Consider the following 20,082-nt stretch of genomic DNA (forward strand, 5'->3'; position numbering starts at 1 on the left):
ACGGTCTACTCTCATAAAGTGCAAGATAAAATTAGACGTTGGTTTCATTAAGGCTATTTGCATTATTCCCCTTTGCATACCGAGTGTTGGAGGTGGAATAAGTCTTAAAGATAGAGTCTATTGAAAAGCTCGCCTTGAAGACAATTTTGTCGATTTTTTGAATTCTATCTAAACCCCATTTGCACTAACAATTTTAAAATTTATTTTTCGTGGTGTTGGAATTCAATGGCTTCTCTAAAAGAGATATACCAACATCGTCAAATTAAACCATTTTGAAAGAGGAAACTTTATTCGTTAGCAAAAGTTGGACCAATCTGATGGTGACAAGGATAATGACAAAATGGTTTCTCATCAGGTCACAAGATAAATTTTCTTTCTTTACTTGATATGTATGATATTGTATTTAATATGTATAGAAAACATATATTGGTTGGAAAGAAAGATTTTGTTATATTCATCTATGATCTTGATATGGATGAGGTTATTGTTATGTCTTCTATAATTAACATACTTCTTTCGTTATTGAGAGACATTAAGAAAACTCTAAAGTATAAGAAAGAGAATATGTCTCTCGAGGACCTTGGTAATCATCTGTGAATAAAAAAAGGTTGTTACAACCAAGATGAAGTCATAAACAAGATGAAAAGAATAAAGATCCTAAAGTAAACCATCTTAAGTTGATGAAGGTTCACGTGATGGAAGACACAAGACATAAGCATGTGGCATTCCTATTATACATTAAAGTATAATGATGCCAATATATAAATACCATCAAGATCCATGTGATAAGTAGGCATGTGACATTTTATTATACATGAAGGTAGAATGGTGTCAATATGTAAATTTATCATCAAAGGCATAATGATGCAACATAAATATTTAACATCCTTAACATGGCATTCCTATTATGCAATAAAGGTACAACGGTGCTTGTATGAATATGTACATTGATGTGTTAATTTGACATTCCGATTGTATATTAAGGTACAATGGTGTCAATTGGGAAAAAGAGGAATGCGTGTAAGCTTGTAAAGTCCTTGTATGGATTATAACAAGCACCTTAATAATGGTATCAAAGTTTGATAAGGCTATACTAGCTAATGGCTATAAGATCAATTAATATGATAAATGTGTCTATACTAAGTTCCAGAATGGTGAAGGTACTATCATTTGTCTATATGTAAATGACATGTTAATCTTTAGTATCAATTTGAAACAGCTGGAAAACAAAAAAAGGTTTTGGTCAAGGTCAAAAAATTTTGACATGAAAGATATGGGTGTGGCAGATGTTATTCATAGTATAAGAATAATAAGAGACAATAATGATCTAACATTATCTTAATCTTATTACATTGAAAATATTGTGATGAAGTATGGTATGTCAGATTGTATAGTATCTAAAAAAGACAAGCCAATAGCATAAAATGAATATACAATGGTGATGGGATGCTTAATGTATGTTATGATGTGTAAAAAGGCTGAACATTGCTTTTATGGTTGGGATGCTAAGCTGGTTTACAAGTAATCCAAACAAAGCACATTTGAAAGTTGTTCATTGAGTTCTAAGGTACTTAAAGAGTACAATGAATGATGGCATTTGTTATTCAAGTTTTCCTTCAATTTTTAAATAGTATACAGATTCTAATTGAAACTCAAATAGAACAGATGATACTTCTATAACTAGTTGGGTTTTTACAATTGGTGGGGGTGCTTTTTTTTATGTTGTAAGAAACAATTTTGTTAAGCAGACTCCACTATAGTGGCTGAATTTATAACTTTAGTAGCTACCACCTAAGAAGTGAAATGGTTAAAAGATTTACTCTATGAAATTCCATTATGGCTTAAACAAATAGCACCAATTTTGATATATTGTGACGACAATATTAAAGGCATATAATCAAGCATACAATGAAAAGAGTCGATATACTGAACTTTAATATAGCATTGTAAGACAAAGAATTAGTGATGGTATAGTCACTATAAGTTATGTGAGGTCTTGTGAAAATTTAACGGATCTATTTACCAAAAGTCTAAAAAAGGATTTGGTAATAAAAACCTCAAGAGGGATGGGTCTCAACACATGTCAACTAAATTTCCAATGATGGGAGCTCATCTTGACACTTTTGACTGACCTGCAAATCTTAGGTACTGACCATTCTACTACATAGATGATTGCAAGCATTAATTTATATTTTTCATCTCGAGGTGTATAGTGCTTGGTTCCCATAATGTATAAAGTAAGATTGAAAAAAAAGTTTTTAATAGACCCATAACAAGTAAATGTTGAAGTACTATAATTACAGAGAACTTCCAATTCGGGCTACCTATTTGAATGGAAGTGTGGCGCTTCTACGAGCTAAAGGTTTGACTCTAGCAAGCACTCATGAATGAATGCAAAACACAAGGCCATAAAAAGCGTGTTGACAAAATTAGACACAAAGTGAGCAAAGAAGCTTGTGTGTGTTTAGTGACTCAACTAGTAAAATGAATAATTGATGATTCAATACTTGGTTAACCACTCAATTCAAACTAAAACCAATCACACTCACTACGTGAAAGTTCAAATCTACAAGATACCTTCATTTATGCACAAGATTCCCAAAGTTGTTGGTATTTGAAAATTTTAAAAATAGTGAGGGATTATTGGTGTATTTTCAGAAATAAAGGGTTGTCTCTTTATATGAAAAGCTATTGTAGCTAAAGATTATATCACATAGTGTGACAATTGGATTGTAGGTGATTTTCTTGTGAATAGTTATGTCTCTTGGTAAAGTAACGTAATGGAAAAACACCTCTAAATCCAAAGGTTGAGACAACTGAAAAAACACCATAACTCAAAAGTTTGGATATAAAAAATTGTCTTTTCATATTGTAACTCAAATATTATATTTTATGAAATGAATAGTTGTCCTTTCATAAAGTGATTATTGAAATAATATCTTTATCCAAATGTTATATCCTGTAAAATGCAAAGGTGTCTTTAAAACAAAAAAATGCCTTGATGAAAGGGTTGTATCCTTGAGAAGAGATACTTATAAGTATATACAAAAAGCTTGCTGCCAATCATTTTGACACACCAAAATTAAATAAGACAAAAGTAGAAAAATCAAAAACAATATAAGTGTTATGTTCTAAAAATAATCATAAACATTTGAGTTGTCATCATCTATCAAAAGAATCCAAATTGCTTATAATTTACTTATTGCAGAAAGTAGGCTCGAAGATCGAATAATTTTGTAAACCCTCAGATATATCTAACAGTTTACAAGAGCATTAATTAAAAGTTCATTACAGAGCAAATTTGATAAGTGGTAAGGATAAAACTCTTCAACACAGTTAAATTTCACTTGGAAGCAGTGATTGCAATTAATTATATTTTGAAAATTGAGAAGTGGAAACAAAATCATTACGATCATTAATGTAAAAATAGTAACCAAGCTGCTGATTTCTTTTCAAATCAAGATTATTCACAAGAAAGATTCAAGATTTTCTTTAATGTTGAAAGTAACTTTAATGCTATTCTTAAATTAAATAGAATTAATTTACCATATGTTAGATTTAAATAAATGTAAGGAGTAGTGCTTTTTTTATTTTATTTCCTGTAAGCAAGTAATTTTATGTAGTTCATGTTTTCTTAAAATTCATGCAAAGGAAGTAGTACTCCCATTAGGGATATCTTCTTATCTTTCTTATGTACTTATGGAGGTAAGAATTATGTCTCCTCTCCAGCGTAGTTCACTTTTCTATCTTTTTAATAAAATTTTAACAAGATGTTGGTCCTGAGAGATTTTTCCAACAAAAAAATTGTAAAAATAGTAGACAAAAGTGTATGAAGTCGGGGACTCCAATTTTATTCTCAGATAATGGGTGAAAAGAAGATGCACGAACCGCTTAAAGTAACAATAACTATAAGCCATAACCCTCTTCTAGATGTACAATACTGTTGCACATGATGAATAATTAGAAAATAACATATGACTAACAGAATTATATAGAAAGTAATGTAAAATGAACGCCTATAAAATCAGAGGGATCACTTGCAAGGGGTTAATTTGCAGGTGACGTTGCCAGAGCCAGCATTAGCCCTTATGAATCGTAAAGCAGTAATGAGGGCGCCCCGAGTGGAACCCATCAGGGCCCAATTCATGCGTGTGACAACAGCAACTGAATTGTAAGGGAATTGAAGGCTGTTATAGGAATTGAGAAGGGCCGTTGTCCCTTCCCTCAGGAGAGTTTTGTATGGGTCTCCTCTCCCTTGAAGGCTTTCCCACAGGGTCATATCAGTCCCATATCTCCTGGCAGCAAGTGGCCCAAAAATAAGAGCAACTTTTGACTCAGGATTCAGCACCCTCCAGTAGCATTTGTACTCCGGCATTGTCCAGTACCTGTAAGTGGAAAGCCACAAAACCATTGGTTACTTTCTGAGCTGAACAAGAGTTATAATGACTCGACTTTCCTCCCAGCCAACTAACAGCTATTACCACGGCTCTAGACAATTTTGTTATTGTGGATTAAGATTCCTGTGAGTTGTGAAACTCTAGCATAATAAAAGCTCACGAGTCTGATCTGTCAGCTTCTGGGGTTCTAGGATGGATTGGTCTAGCTTTCACACCTTAAAGTTTTCTACTCACATGGATTCGCCAAAAAGTGCCAATGTGGAATGCTAGCATGGTTTGTAAGTTTGCACGTGTAAATTAGAGCATGAGGGCATTGTTTGCCCCAAGCCTGATGCACATGTACATTAACAGATGCATAACTGCATTAGCTCCATGTCCCCTGTGTGCTCTTATGGGCGTAGTGATATCTAAATGGTGAATTTCCCTTCTTGGCCCTATCGGCTGAGGTCCATATTTTCTTGTAGAAATTTGGTTGTTTGACTAATCAAATTTAAGTAGGCTGGCACACAATAATATATACTGGTACAGCACAGGTTTCATACCATAAAAGGGGTTACTTAGCACATTATTGTGCCGAAATGAGTCATGACTCTTAAAAGAAGACCCATAAGTGAACTTACTGATGTGAACAAGCCGATGCTTGTGAGAATGGCAATGGTGGCATTGGAGGCAATGGTGGCAGCGGAGGCAATAGTGGCAATGGGGGCAGCCTGAAAGTTGGAGGAGACCCTGCAGGTGCTGTTGGTCCAGAAGGCCTTGTAGGTGTTATTCTCGGTGCGGGCACAGGATTAGCTGACCTGGGGCAGAACGACATAGGCACGGTAGGCTGAGAAAGTAAAGAATCCACACCATAAATCTCCATGCCAAACATCCTGAACATAAGTCTAAGTTTTTGAGAAGGACCAGCAGTTGCACCACAGCCATTTGAACCTTGTCCACTGCCTGAAACCTGGGCATAACAGTTACTTAAGTCTGGTGTGCCATCAAACCTCATGACATAGCTTCCGAACAAATTTGTGGTCTCTTCCCTTGACATTGTCACTTGCCCATTACCATCAGCACAAGTGATCGTGACCTTCATTCCTGCAAGACGGAGAGAGGATCCATTGGTTAATTCTGCAGACTATTTGCACTTACAACGCTTTCAATTTCAAAAACAGTTTTCTGGAGATTACATTGTCCAATAACCATATTAAGAGCCAACAATTTTTTGTTAGTCCAAAATTCTACTCAGAATTTCAATAGAATGCCAATTCTTCCTTGTTAAACAACGTCCCAGACATGGGTAGCCTGGGTGATTCTGTTTACAGTTTACACTTAAAAGGCAAAAGCAATCTCAAACAAAAGAAGAATATCATGTGCTCTTTTGTATTCCAGGGAACCTGTTCCTGGTATTAGGATAATGAAATCCAGTAATTTTCAACAAAAAAAAAAAAAAAAAGAAGAATAATTACAATGTCAAGGGCTATTGATCTTACCATTAAGGGGATAATCAAAAAGGGATCTTTGGCCATCTTTGCATTGGTCACAGAAGACGGTACCAGAAACCATCGCAGCTGCTTGCGTCCCATCTAGGGCTGCTGCAACAATGAGCAAAGCGGTGAGAAGGAGCTTGTGTGCCAAATCCATGAAACTTGGAGAATACAGAAGAAACCGGAAAGCAGGCTGGTCAGAAAGTGGAAATGATAGATTTATCAACTCTGGATGTACACTTGCACCAGCGAGGGGGAGTAATAAAGGGTAGTGGTGTCGCCTTTTCAGCCCTCAACTGTCTCTATTAATGAGGTTTGGAAATTTTGTTTTTAAATTATAGGTACATTTAAGAACCTGTGATTGCAGGCGAGCAAGCAGATAGATTAAACCGATGCACAGATCATCAAAATGTACTCGTACACAGTTATTATATTTTTTTCAATAAAAAAAATTCAAATCTTACTTTTTAAATAAAAATAATATATTAATTCCGGATACTATTTGTACACAAATATTAATTAAAAGAAAATGTTAGATCGTTAAAGTTGAAACAATAGCCTCAAAAGGAAGATCTGATCATTTATGTCATCTCCCTGACAGTGAACCGCCAAGGGTCCTACAAATTTATTCTCAAAACAGTGATGAATGGAACTTATTACATTCCAGAGGGCATTTTGTCTGAAGCAATGGTGTGAAAGTAGAATTTATCAAACCAAACCACCGTCCTCTGCATTAGTCACCAGCATGGCTATGTGGACTTGTGGAGCATTTTATAGTGCAAAAAATAATAAACTATTGATTTAGCAAAATAAACGTTGGATGCATACATGTAAACAGACCTTTGATTCTTGGTTGCTCTGTATAGCCGTAAAATTTTGAAATATTGGTGGTGTAGGGAATTAGTTGGCCGTCAAAGCAGAGAGGAGCATTGATGAAAGAGGGCATGACCAAATTCATGTGAAAAGCCAGAACCACCAAGTTTCCTCGCTAACTGCTATACTCCAATCCCCTTTTCTTTCCAACTGCATAACACATGTCTCCAGGTATGCAAGTTCTTTGCGTTTTTAATTACCGGAACTAACCTCCTGCCCGCATGGGGCGGACCCGATTGATGTCTAAATTGTACACCAGACAGACAAGAATCAGGGATGATGTGATTACAAGAATGCCTCTCACGATTTACTCAAAACGCATCGCGAGAAGCCTGTCATGGCGGGCTACATCTTGGCGCCAAACCGCCTGAACGCGGTTTCTGATGGGAATGTAAAGGAAGACGCAAGTGCCATCGAGGCATGGCAACATTATCATTTTGGATTAAGGCCAAATCATATTAAATTTAACCAAAGCTGCAAAAAACCCTTTGCTTTCCTGTAGCCTGCAACCATGCTTCCTAGTTCCCTAGTACTCCCTACAACATACAAGTCTAGACAATTAAAGTTACCAGTACAGCTCCAATCTACAAATCCATCTCAAAACAACTTGGTCAAATCTTAAGGCATCTCAGCAGGGTATCAAGTTGTACCACGCCTTCTCAAAAAAAACGAAAAAGGCTGTCCTGCCCGTATCTAAAACTGACCATTAGGTCATTTTAAATTTTAATTGGAGGAAAACTTGCCCCAATAACAAGAATACTACAGAGTTTTCTCCAGTACAACATGTGCATCAAGTTCTCTTTAGAAAGCCACTATGCAGCTCATATCACTTACTGAACAAGAATGCATATGCAACATGGCTCATGTTTAGTCATGTAGAACCCAACCTGTATTTCTAACTTGCCGAAGTAATAAGGTTTGAACAGGCTATGAGCTCAAACTTAGACTTCTAAATGGTGGAGAGCATAAGAAATCTTCTATGCAAATATAGGCTAGCAATGCACACATACAAACTAGACATCAGAATTAGAAATATCGGACAGGTGCTCGAAGGCCAGAGTAGCCAAGAACAAATAAATTAATGCACAAACAAAAAACCATTGATTTATTTGGTCACCAATTCAAACAATTATAAATATTAACTCATGCTCACAATATAAAACAAAACTTAACAATAAAAAATAAAAACTCTAATAACATGGGCAACTCTGACGCAACGCTCCTACAAACAAGACATGTTGACCAAGCCAGTGAAACTAAATCAAGGCCTACCAAAATTGTTTAAATACTGCATTCAACAGTAATAACAGTCACAACAAAAAACAAACAAGTCTCATCAACTCAACATATTAGACTTCCAAAACGTTCAAAAGAAGTTTGTTCTTCTTCCTCTCTGTGGACCTAAGCTTTGCATTTGTCAGTCTCTATCTTCAATTCTCTTCAACATGGCCATTCTCAGAGCTGGAACCCAGGAGGAAAAACAGACCAAAGTTAGCATGTCATGTTGCAACACATAATGAGCAGACAGCTTTCTATAAAACCCAACTGAAATTGGTCCGCATTTTAAAAGGGGAATTAATAGACAGGGGGTTTAGCATTTTTTTTTGGAGGGGAAGGGGTGGTGTTTGAAAACAACCATCAATTTTGTAATTACCACAATTTATGATCATTAAGAAGTATAACAACTAACAAGAAGTTCTCCAACTCGTTCTTATACAAGGGATTTCACTTGAAAGGAAATGCTTCAGATTCATCTAAATGTCAATACGTGTTTAAAAAAAAATGAATAGGAGAGATGAAAAAGATGAATGGCTATCTATCCATTGAGCTGGTTAAAATCAACTTGCTTTCCCAGAATCCCTAGCCTAGAAGAAATACTGTCCAAGTATTCCTACATGCATAGGAGAACTCCATTCTAAAGCAATAGTGGAAGGCAAAAAATGGCAGGGGAGATACAATTATGCTACTTTTATTATGTTTCTTAGGTTCACAATGAGTTTGAAATAATAATATAGAACACCATGAAAGAACCCAACATTGCTAGTAAAACGCATTAAGCTTTACGAGAGAACAAAATGTCCTAGAAATATATAAACAGTTAATATATGAAACGAACAAGCTTCATAGTGAAGAAAACATGCTCCTAGATAATCTATCAATATCTTACACACACAAAAAATACAGCTATATTCTCAAATTAACGGAGCAATCAAATTTCAGACCTTTGGGATTGATCAGCATCAGCAGCAACAGCCTCAACAGAATCACTCTTCCTCCAGCTCCTTTCCACCGGGGCACGCCCATTCCCGAAACTGACCTTTCCTCCTCTCTCTCCTCTCTCTGTAACCGCAACTGTCTCTTTAATCTTCACAGCTTCCAGCTTCTCATCAATCTCCTTCCAATCTTTCCCCTTTTCCTTCAACACCTCCTCTCTCGGCCTTGCCTCGCCAAAAGGATTTGCCCCTCTGGGCTTTGCCAAAGTCGCCTCCTTTTTACCCTCCTCGGTCACAGTACGTGGCTGAAGCACAAGCCTTGGCCTCACCCCACCACTACCAGCACTGCCACTCTCCTCCTTTTTCTTTCCCCAATTATCCAAATCCCTCGGTGAATCCCTCGATTGAAGCGAATCGAAACTGCTTCTCCTCTCAAAACCCCCACCAAATCTCCGTGGCGGTGCCTCATTGGCGCTTTTATAACTCTTATTAGCCGCCCAGTTATCTACTTCATCGGCTTTTGATTGCGAATCAAAAAATCCTCCTCCTCCTCTTTCTCTCCTTTCAAATCCACCACCAAATCCGTTTCCAGTGGAAGTCGATTTCTTAGCCGATGCCCAATTATCGATCTCATCAGCGCGTGACGGTGCAATTTCTCTATTGGAATCTCTATTCGAAGCCCTAGAAGATCCCCATCTACCATTACTCGACGAATCGTCGCCATTGGAATTGTATCTGTTCGAACCGTAGGACTTAAAACCGCCGCCAAGCCGATTACGGTCGAGTTCCTCCGGGGAACGTTGGCGAGGGCCGGTGGGGAGTACAAGGAGGTCCTCGTGAGTGAGGCGGGTTGGCTCACTAGGCTTAGCAGCGCCGTAGGTAGTGAATTCGGCGAGAGATAGGGTTTGGCTCTTCTTTTTCTTGGTCTTGGCGGCGGCAGCGGTGGCTAAAGAAGGGAAATCCGCGTGCTTTTCGGAGGAAGAATCACCGTGGTTTTGATCCTGTTGTTGGAGCTCAGCTTCGTGTTCTTCGGCATCGAGAGCCCACGCGCCGGGTTTGCCCCAAGGAGACGAGACAGTCGCCGCCATGATTTTGTGCGTTAGCGCTGTTCCAAAGGTTGCGTTTTTGGTTTTGGTTGTGAGAGTTTGCGTTTGATGGGAGCGAAAGGGAGAGGGAAAGGGTTCTTATACGAGGAGATGATAGGATCAGATCGGACGGTGGAGGAAATTCGTAAGAAGAAGATGGAATGTTGGGACTTCTCTTTTCCTGTGGACTTGACGTGGATTTGTTGTATTTTTTTGTGTAACCAAACACCATTGGGACCCAAGCCTCTCAATATGTTCTCTGTTATTGTTAGAAAATATTTTCTTGTATTTCTTTGTGGCTGGAAATTGTTTACGGACTTACTTTCCGGTACCCAATAAAGTTTCATTTTGGGACTAAGTTTAATTATTTTCTAAAGTTTCATTTTTCCTGAATTAATCTAAATATATAATTTGTTAATAATAATTGTATGGTGCTTTTCAAAATAATAATAATAATAATAATAATTGCATAGTTCATGCATCTTTTGTATCAAAAAAGGGTAAAAAGACTAATTTAATTAACTCAAATGGATACATTCAATTCCCCTCCTCACAAAAATTAAATCTCTTAAATCGTTTTTAGTAATTATTTAGAAGGCTGTTAAATAATAATCCAAATGGTACATTTTCCTTGCTAAATATTTTTGGAGATCTTCCTTATGCCATGCCACCATAGCAGGAAACTTTATATTTAGTTGGGCAAATTAATATATATATATAGAGAGAGAGAGAGAGCATTGAATATACAAAAAAGTATAAATAAAAATTAATTCAAGTTTTAAAAATTTTTATTTTATTTATATGTAAATATAATATATTACAAATTTTTTTACAGGTTTTTATAGTTTGAAACCATTGTAAAATTTTTTAATTATCAATACTAAAAAACCTATTTTTTATATATATGGAACTAAACAATCATCCGTTCAAAAATTTCTTTTCAAAATTGATAATATATTTTCTTTTCAAACTATTCTTTGATTATTTTTTATATGCACCAAATTATTTTATTAATATAAAAATTTTAAATAATAAATAATACTTTATCAAAATCACAATCTATAAAATGACCAAAAAAACAATTACTCATGATTTGAATATCTTCAAATTTTAAAAGAGTAAAGTGAAGTGATCTCATCCCTTTTTTTCTTTAACGCTTCTTTCGTAAAGCTATATATCTTTATTCTTCTCTTTCTATTGGTTTTTCCTTTACTTTTGTTATGTTTTACAATTTTTTTTTTATATGAAAAGCAACTGGTGAAATAAAAGACATCACTTGTAATCTGAATTTTGGTGAGTCCCGTATCAATAAATAAATTAATCATGAAACCTTATTTCATTTAAATCTACATATATTACCTTATTATTAGAAAAGAAAATAACTTTTTAGTATCGATATAACTTTTTTCTTTTCAATATTTATAATAATAATGTGATATTATTTTATTTTTATAGGGGAACTTGGCACCCCACCCTGAATCCGTCCCTGGCAGGAAAAGAAAAACGTTAAAATTAAGTATAATTAAAAAAAAAAATCTAACACTCACCGTGGCTTAAACGTTAAAACTCATTAAATTAAAAACAGAATTGATTCCTAAGGGTAGCTTATTGGATTACGCAGTCAACGATCCCCAATGGGCAATTGGGCTGGAATGAGAAATTTACCTTTGTTGTGTTTGTAAAACGACGCACATCTCCTTCTCAGCCTCTCTTTTTAAAAGGTGCTGCTGCTGCTTGCTTCTAAAGCTGACTGATTCCTCCAATTCCAAAGTTTGGAACGCCATGGGACACGGACCCAAGCAAAAGCTTTATAAGAATCAAACGCCCGCAAAGATTTTTCGTATGCTTTATTAGAACACAAAAGAATTGACACATACTTGACAGAAATAATGAAAAAGAATCATCTCAACCTCAACACAAGGAAACAACTGAAGAAGAATATACAACTCAGATGGGAATGAGATCACCACTGTCAAAGGGGGGACAGATACTGCACTCAACTCCTCATTCCAAGTTGATAATGATGCAAGAATCCAGGGCGCATTAACTGATCTCAATTGGGGTCCCGTTTGCTGGTTGTCAAGGAAAGGAATCGCTAAAACTACCTTTCTGGCTTTTGTTGACACCTGCAAATTTCGTCTGGAGAACAGAGGGACTGACTCTCTTGCATTCCAGGTATTCTACCCAGTTCAATGGAGGGAGATCAAGACACTCATCTTTGATGGAGAAAATCATGGCTCGTAATACTCCAAACTTCGTAGAGTGATTAGATGTTCATCCTCAGGACTCTTTACAGAATCGCCGCTAACATACCATGTTACAGTTCCTGCAATGTAGAGGCTCTATCAAAAAATAAGCTCAAGTCAAAAGGCAACATGCCAACAATGTAAGACTACTTGGTCGAATTATCTAAGAAGCATTTTCAAACAAGTTGGAACGGAAAGTTGAAGCAACTCCATGTTTCCAGTCTCACTTACACTTGCATAATTCAATGAAGACTAAATGGGTAGTTTAAATATCAGATATTGACATGTATGGTTATCTGCATATACAAGGGTCTGAAAATTCATTTTGCTTATCCCAGGCAACAATACATAGGTGAAATGATGGGGTGGGCATGGCACATCCTATCTGGGACATCAGTGTCATCAATAAAGTACCAAAACAGGATAAGATGTTCCACAGAATCTTTATAGACAGTACCATACCACACCAGAGTTTCTGAAATAGACCTCTTATTTCAGAGGCATCAAAAAGTATATTACATCAGCTGCTGTATATGATGATCAAAGCCAGCAATTAACAAGAAGCTGATCCAAGCAAACCCCCCGTCTCCAATCTCTTTTCTTCTTTTCAATGGAACTATTCCCAGTTCTTGCCTCCATGGCAAACGCCCACTAATTATCCAAAAGGCACATATTTTAAACAGACTGTCCAATGTGATGCTAAGAAAGAGATGGTTTTCCTGCATATTTTTTTGCATGGCCCTAGAAATCATCTACCATAAAGATCAATAAATCAGTCTCTTTTTCCATTTTAAGGCAAGCTGTGAACAGATTTGGAACAAAATCAAATCAACAATGGTGACAATATTAAAGCAAAATTACTAGTAGCAAAATGATTGTTTGCCAGGATATCAATTTTTTTTCCTTGGTCTGACTTTAATCAAGAAGAAGGAGCAGAATGAGGGCAACAAGAAATTTATAATTTTGATATCTCCCACTTGTATTTCACTGCCCAAAAAAGAGGGAACCAAAAAGAGTGGGGATAAAGGACAAGATCTATACATACCTACTGGAGGAGGTGGTTCCTGTTCTCTTGTAGCATGAAGTATGATTGTTCCAGAGAGCACAGTAATGAATCCACATATCTCAGAAGCAATACTGCTCACGTTTTGGCCTGACCAGTCCTGTAAAAAGAACAAGACAACAACACTCAATTTGTGCTCATCAGTTCCTGTAGTTGCAGATAATTACAAATACAATTAGGCATTCAGAACCAAATTGAAGAAGGATGACTTAAATAATTTACCTTAAACATTATTACACTAGCAATAATGGTCAAAGTTGTGAACATAACATAATATACAGGAGAAACAATTGCAGCATTGAATGTATCCAAGGCCTACAATGAAGACACATACAAGTCAGTGAAGCACAAAAGTTGACCAACCATTCAAAAACATCGTGCAATATGAGAGAGAAAAAGGCTCATTTACTCAAAACAGATTGCATACAAGAAGGCTACTTTCCATGTCCAAAATATTAACTGATCCTAGATTTTTAAATATTTTAAAAAGTGTAAGTAGTTCCGGGGATCTAGATACGAAATTTTCATCTATATGTTATATTATGAATTTGATTGGTTAAGTTGCAATACTCTGATATGCAATAATTAAGGTTTCATACGAAAAAGTATGCTAGCTAGGTAGGTAGAGGATATGTTTTACAGTAGATCATGGTCATTGGTCAATCACTGAAACCATGTTAAAATAAAGTTAATAGGAATGGACAACCACCAAGAGACAGAACCTAACCTTATTGAGGTAATTTAATTGTGTAATAACACAAATTGCAGCAACTGTAATAAAAAACCAAGTTTGAGGATAAGCTAATTGACTTATCCCATCCAATGTAAGCTTTATGGCAATCCCGATAGCTTTGATGCTTACAACCTGCGACAGCACCCAAGAAACGAATTTACAAAAGCATCAACAGCATAATAACTACCATGGTGCTATTCAGAAATTGTCAATAAAAGTTCATAAGGAGATCTACGTACCGTAAGAGAACCCATTAAGGAACATATTCCCAAATACACAAGTAAATTTGTCTGCCCATAACGAGGTTCAAAGTGCAAAACCAAAGCTAAAACTGTTGAAAGTGTAGCTGCTACATAAATAAGAAAAGCTGCCAGCAGAAACACATGAAAAAGAACTAGAAGATCAATCACAATGAGTGTTGAACAACAAAGAATAACAAACATCAAGAGAGGGGCTAAACCTGGTTGTGTTGCTAGAGTCCAAATTTCTAGTACAGAACTTGGAGTATGCTCCTGTGGTGCATGGATTACAATCACCACTGAACCTACAATGCAGGAGACACATCCTACAATACCCATTTTCTGAACTCGTTCCTTCAACATAAAGTGTGCCAGAAAAGCACTGTTCAAATTTATCAAGCATGTCAGTCATTGAAAATAGATAGATAAATAAATTCAATCATATCTAAAGAAGCCATCACAAACAAAAGAAGCTTACCTCACAATTATACTTAGTGCACCAAGTGGGGTAACTAGAACAGCAGGAGCATATACATAAGCCACAAAATTTGCAACCTCTCCAATAATCACTATTTGTACAAAAATTCACCAAAGGTAAAACCAAACTCAATAATAAAGTTAAGAAGGAACACAATTTCATGCTTACATATTTGGAGGAAAAAAAAGAGAGATTCCGTGTTGTCAGTATACTTACTTGTTATCATGCCCGCCCACCAAAGTGGCTCTAATAAGTAGGTATAACCTCCAACTCCTACATTATTCCAGATGAAATAAAAAGAAAGTCAATCACATTGATAATGCTAAGCTTGCCTTACCTCCATTTCCATATTGCACTATCTCAATAGCTATTCATTGATGCACACAATGCAGTTCTTAAGAATCGAAAACAGATAAAATCTTGATACTTGAAAATTTTACAGCATCACATAATAATCATATTTGTGTTGTTAATCGCCTTACTAATTAATAATCCAACGCAAAATTAAAAGAAAGCCGATAGTACTAAACTACTAATTGATTCACAATATGCTGATTTAAATCTGAAATGAATGTCACTCATTGAATGTCATAATTAAACAAATTTAAGATTCACATCCATTGAGCTAATTCAATTAACAAAATCGTATCACTCCACTGAAAAAACAACGGATCAAACTAGCGGAAAATTTTTTAAATTAAAAAAAAAAAAAAACCGGATGAGTCAAATCAAAACTAAGCAAAGAAAAGAAGCTCAATAGTGAGTCAAAATTGGCAGCGAGAGTTACGCGAAAAATCGTGGATTAAAAATTAGAACAGACCTGCGCGAGTACCCGTAGCACCAGCACGCTTGAGTCCTTTCTTCTTCAGAATAAAACTTGACCCGATAAACGCGCTTGACGCCACTGCTAATATCACTCCCTTCGAATTGTCCGACAATCCCATCTCTCTCTCTTTGATCACATCAATCAACGCTCCAAATCTTTTTGTCTTGATGATAAAAAATGGAAAGATTGAGAATTCGAATTCCCGCCAAAAAGAAGAGCAAGAATCCGCCTTCGAGAAAAAAAATTTAAAATAAAAAATAAAAAAAGCGAACAGCTTTTGACTCTGCAACGCAACGTTTTAATCGATTCTTTTGCTGTGATTTGTTCAGATGGAAAGTGATAATGAAAGAAAGAAAGAGAAAGATCTAAAACCCTCTTTCTCTCTATCAGGAAGTCCTCGACTCATTTCTTTCTAGTTCCGTCGCGTTGTCGGAAACTTCCCATCTTTCTGTACGGACCCCATAAAATAGCTTAATGATCCCCTACTTCGCAAGGCTTTTTACTAACTTACGCTCGTCCTCCTCTATGTCGTTGATCGATACTACTATACTGAAAAACGAAAACGATCTGCCCATCTTAATTTTGTCCTTTTGTTTTATGGTGAGTCTAAGGGGGTCATCGGTCGGTAATTGATTTGGGTGGGGACTGTTTGAATAAACGAAGTGACGAGTTTGCCCTTACCAGAGGCTTGTCGGCTTGAGAAGGCCAATCAATCTGATGGATTGAAATGTAATTTGAAGGGGTGATTGGGCTGTTGACGAGCTGGATGACAACAGAGGCACTGGCTGACCCTCCCTGCTGCCTGTTAATGTTTTTTAACCGTTTGGTTTTAACTTTAAAGGGCGGAAAAGAATAATGAAAATGCCCACAATTACTACCTACAAAAAAGATTCCTTTCACATTACATGGTATCCTGGAATTTTTTTTTTATAACAACTATATTATCACTTAATTAAAAGAATATTTTTAAAATTATAAGTATTATATACTAATATTGTATTAAATATTGTATGGGAGATATTTCACATGTATGCTACGTAAAAGTTAAAATTTGTTTGTTTGGAAAATGCAATAAATGTATTGTTAAAAATGGGTTAAAACGAAATATAGTAGGAGTGACATAGAATGAAAATTGAATGTTTTAATTCAAGATTGCAGATTTCAATTAAATCCCAGAGGGGAAAAAAGAAAAAGAAACAAAATGGTAGTAGTTTTAATAGGATTTGTTATCATAGCACAAGTCGAATAATTTTGGACATAAATCCAGGACTAAACACTAAAACACCAAGAAGACCGTTAAATTTTGGAGTCATGACTATGAGAGGATAAAGATATTTTTTAGACTTTAGCCCACAAAGAATAAAGGCTGATGAAGATGATAATTATCGGGGGGGCGGCACTTGCTTCCTGAAAAACAAATTTCTTTTTGGGTTGTGAGAATAAAATTTTCTTGTGAACAGAACATTCAAGACAATATAATCAATTTGGTTTGATTTTGTATACGAAATTGTTATTTTATTTTTAAAAAATTGAATTGATAAATTTATGTAACATTCATGTTTATAAATTTTGAAAGCGAAACACTTATTTATTTCTTTTGAAAGTTTGAAATAATATTCTCTCTCGATCAATTTGACGATATTTTTGTTATCATCGACTATCTTACCTGTTTTCATTTAGAGTAATTTATTTAAGTTAGATTTACTCTAACATCACTTGGTCATGAAATTATTATCCTTTCTTTTTGACTTAGATAAATGAAATAGTGAGGAAGTTTGCCTAAACGAAGGAGGGAAGGAATCAAGGGAATCTAGGGAAGCTTCCCTTCGAACTTGTATTAATGAAGGAAGCTTCCCTGTTGTGCATTGACAAAGGCACTTTACCATTTACAGTAACTAAACAAATGGTTTCTCCCACAAGCTTTTGATGGATTTTATGGCTCGTTTTGTTTTTTTCTGTTAGTAGAAACCAGAAACGTTTTAAACTTGTTATTGTTGGAAAATTGGAATGAAGATTTGAGCACCTCTCTTATCAAGATGTTTGTTCTTCACTTTCATGTTGAAAGAGGAACGAATACTCTCATCCATGTGAATGAAGAATACTCGATTTGTTAATTCTGCCAGTGCATTGAACAAAGTAATTGGGCTATGCAAATCAAGAACAGGCTTCAACATGAAGCTAAGCCCATCCCATCTAAGCCCAAAAGTAAAAGAACCTCATTTGGTAAGTATATGGATCACTAATGGGCCCAGAGCTCACTAACAGAATGTAATGGAAACTCAACAACAGTACATGAAAAATCTTAAGCCTTAGCTAAACTAAAAAGGAAGCAAACTTTAAAGAGGGAGTGAATCTGGTTCTGGTTGATTCATGGAAGCTGGTTTGAAAATTTCACATTACCATAAACATTACGCAGAAAAGGTGCCCTAGTCTGTTGTCAAACTAGCTGTGTTTGTTGGGTAATCATTGTCAATCTTGGTAGAGATTTTCCATTACCATATTTAACGTCAAAAATTGAGTTAACAACAAGTGCACGCATTTAAAGCTTTGTCGAAAAAGAGAAACCAGACAAAATTTTGGCAGAAACAACTGCAATTCGAAATAATTTATTACGCATGCTTCACTGTTGAATTGTACATCACACAAAGGCAATACATCACACAAAGGCAAAAAATGTCGTACAAGAGTGAGTGACCAACGAAGGCATGAAAAACTCTTAACATTACATCATCACAAAGCGGTGGTGGGACGCCACATATGAAAACGGGCTCCTTCCCATCACAAATCGAGACCAAACAGTGTATCGAAGATAGATATTCCCTCTCTCTCTCTCTCACTCCTCTTCTTCCCTTGCAGCTTGCAGCTTCAGCTGTGGATCAGATCTCGCAGGACCTACCCCTCCCCCCTACTGGACCACATCCCTTAATGATAATTATCAAGTGCTTTTAGGCCTGGGGTTGGTTTCTCATTTATTAAAAATCAAGAATCCCCATGAGATATTTTTATCGTTACTTTTGTCTTTTCCTCTTGTCCACATCCGTCCTTTACAGTCTACCCGTTTTATCCTAAAAACCAATTTTTCCACGATGAACATTGACTAATAAAATATAGTTTTGCTCACGGTCGGTGACCAAACATCAGCGTCATCACCGTGGCCAGACCTCCGGAGGACAAAGCCCAATTTCATCTTTATCATTAAAGAGATAATATTGCAGAAAAGGGTAATATGATGATAAAAAAGCCTACCTTATTTATGGTAGTTCATAGAAACTACATAAAGCAAGTTCTTGAAGAACCACCAAAACCCAGACCCAGTGACCATAAAAAGAAGCAAAAGGACAGAAATTCAAAGATTTAGACATGAAACACAACCCAAAGTCAACATAAACAACCCTAAATTTGTCTTTCTTTAAGAAAGCTGTCCACAGTCAGCAACAACAACAGGCTTGGAAGTCCTGCCACCGCTAGACCCAACCTTCTCAATGGCTTTAACCACATCCATGCCTTCAACAACTTGCCCAAACACAACGTGCTTTCCATCGAGCCACTCAGTCTTGGTTGTGCAAACGAAGAACTGGGATCCGTTAGTTCCGGGTCCAGCATTTGCCATGGAGAGAACGCCGGGTCCGGTGTGCTTCTTCTCGAAGTTCTCGTCGGCGAACTTGGCTCCGTAGATGGATTCACCTCCGGTGCCGTTTCCGGCAGTGAAATCACCTCCTTGGCACATAAAATTAGGGATCACACGGTGGAAGCTTGACCCTTTGTAGTGGAGGGGTTTGCCGCTACGACCAACACCTTTCTCGCCAGTGCAGAGGGCACGGAAGTTCTCGGCGGTGCGGGGAGTGCAATCAGCGAAGAGCTCCATCACGATCCGACCAGCCGGTTGGCCACCGATCGTCATGTCGAAGAAGACCTTGGGGTTCGAAGCCATAGTTGGAGAGAACTTTTTGAGTAAAAAAAAGAAAAATGGATTAACGGAATTGGGGATTTTTTTTGTTTTGATGGGTAGTTAGGGTTTTAAGCGAGAGTGAGGGGATTTATATAGGAAGAGAGGAATCTGGACCGTTGAGAGATAGACACGTGGATTGATCGTGACGGTTGAAAATTAACCAGGGTTGGGTTTAAGGTTTGACTATGGTTAGCCTTTGGGATCCGAGGGGGTTTGGTGGCATATGCTTTTTGTCATTATTCGAGGGAGTGCGAGACAAACGACACCGTTTGTCTTTTATAAAGTTCGAGAGAGCATTTGTTTCTTTTTTTTTTTTAACCTTTGCGGGGGCTTGCTTCTGAACTTTGATCCGACGGTCCAAATCTTTCACACCTCAGAGCTTTTTCTGTATCTATTTATTTTTTTTTTTATTTTAGTCTGAAAGAAAAAGGGCTTCTTTTGACCTGTTCTCGGCATTTGGAGGAAAATAACAAGGTACTATCAACTTTGATATCTCCTTCCACCAACT

General features: G+C 36.6%; 4 protein-coding genes across 5 annotated transcripts; all 4 read right to left on the bottom strand.

The window, feature by feature from the left end:
- Positions 1 to 4,033: 4,033 nt before the first annotated feature.
- LOC18607602 (Pollen Ole e 1 allergen and extensin family protein) lies at positions 4,034 to 5,478 on the bottom strand. The gene is made up of 2 exons (XM_007041855.3): positions 5,018 to 5,478; positions 4,034 to 4,385 (listed from the first exon to the last, which is right to left on the bottom strand). Exons 1-2 carry the CDS (start codon positions 5,476 to 5,478, stop codon positions 4,034 to 4,036), a joined length of 813 nt encoding a protein of 270 aa, XP_007041917.3.
- A 411-nt stretch (positions 5,479 to 5,889) lies between these two features.
- Positions 5,890 to 10,180, bottom strand: LOC18607603 (glycine-rich protein). Of its 2 annotated transcripts, none has more exons than XM_088803673.1 (2): positions 8,965 to 10,180; positions 5,890 to 5,977 (listed from the first exon to the last, which is right to left on the bottom strand). In XM_088803673.1, the coding sequence occupies exons 1-2, from the start codon at positions 10,041 to 10,043 to the stop codon at positions 5,923 to 5,925; spliced, it is 1,134 nt and encodes a 377-aa protein (XP_088659799.1). In that variant the 5' UTR covers positions 10,044 to 10,180; the 3' UTR covers positions 5,890 to 5,922. The 2 variants fall into 2 exon arrangements, with proteins under 2 accessions (XP_088659799.1, XP_017971071.1); XM_018115582.2 differs by lacking the exon at positions 5,890 to 5,977 and adding an exon at positions 7,821 to 8,203 and having other exon boundaries at positions 8,965 to 10,153.
- Positions 10,181 to 11,864: 1,684 nt separating this feature from the next.
- On the bottom strand, positions 11,865 to 16,172 carry LOC18607604 (magnesium transporter, putative (DUF803)). Its single transcript, XM_018115583.2, has 9 exons — positions 15,620 to 16,172; positions 15,016 to 15,072; positions 14,800 to 14,890; positions 14,543 to 14,703; positions 14,322 to 14,449; positions 14,077 to 14,214; positions 13,572 to 13,664; positions 13,332 to 13,449; positions 11,865 to 12,366 (listed from the first exon to the last, which is right to left on the bottom strand). Exons 1-9 carry the CDS (start codon positions 15,741 to 15,743, stop codon positions 12,272 to 12,274), a joined length of 1,005 nt encoding a protein of 334 aa, XP_017971072.2. The 5' UTR covers positions 15,744 to 16,172; the 3' UTR covers positions 11,865 to 12,271.
- Positions 16,173 to 18,852: 2,680 nt separating this feature from the next.
- Positions 18,853 to 19,644, bottom strand: LOC18607605 (peptidyl-prolyl cis-trans isomerase 2). The gene has a single exon (XM_007041858.3). The coding sequence runs from the start codon at positions 19,554 to 19,556 to the stop codon at positions 19,035 to 19,037; it is 522 nt and encodes a 173-aa protein (XP_007041920.1). The 5' UTR covers positions 19,557 to 19,644; the 3' UTR covers positions 18,853 to 19,034.
- Between the last annotated feature and the right edge of the window lie 438 nt (positions 19,645 to 20,082).

The sequence above is a fragment of the Theobroma cacao genome, chromosome 2 (assembly GCF_053813885.1).
Source record: "Theobroma cacao isolate CCN51 chromosome 2, ASM5381388v1, whole genome shotgun sequence".
Taxonomy (NCBI): Eukaryota; Viridiplantae; Streptophyta; class Magnoliopsida; order Malvales; family Malvaceae; genus Theobroma; species Theobroma cacao.

What these genes read in the sequence shown, in the direction of transcription:
- LOC18607604 (XM_018115583.2), bottom strand. Translation starts at nt 15,743, where the DNA reads ATGGGATTGTCGGACAATTCGAAGGGAGTGATATTAGCAGTGGCGTCA. An exon ending in GTGGGCGGGCATGATAACAA is followed by an intron (nt 14,891 to 15,015) that starts GTAAGTATACTG and finishes TTGTACAAATAG; the next exon opens with TGATTATTGGAGAGGTTGCA. An exon ending in GCACTAAGTATAATTGTGAG is followed by an intron (nt 14,704 to 14,799) that starts GTAAGCTTCTTT and finishes AAATTTGAACAG; the next exon opens with TGCTTTTCTGGCACACTTTA.
- LOC18607605 (XM_007041858.3), bottom strand. Translation starts at nt 19,556, where the DNA reads ATGGCTTCGAACCCCAAGGTCTTCTTCGACATGACGATCGGTGGCCAA.
- LOC18607602 (XM_007041855.3), bottom strand. Translation starts at nt 5,478, where the DNA reads ATGAAGGTCACGATCACTTGTGCTGATGGTAATGGGCAAGTGACAATG. An exon ending in GCATCGGCTTGTTCACATCA is followed by an intron (nt 4,386 to 5,017) that starts GTAAGTTCACTT and finishes TTCCACTTACAG; the next exon opens with GTACTGGACAATGCCGGAGT.
- LOC18607603 (XM_088803673.1), bottom strand. Translation starts at nt 10,043, where the DNA reads ATGGCGGCGACTGTCTCGTCTCCTTGGGGCAAACCCGGCGCGTGGGCT. An exon ending in GATGCTGATCAATCCCAAAG is followed by an intron (nt 5,978 to 8,964) that starts GTCTGAAATTTG and finishes TCATTGTTGCAG; the next exon opens with CAGCCCTAGATGGGACGCAA.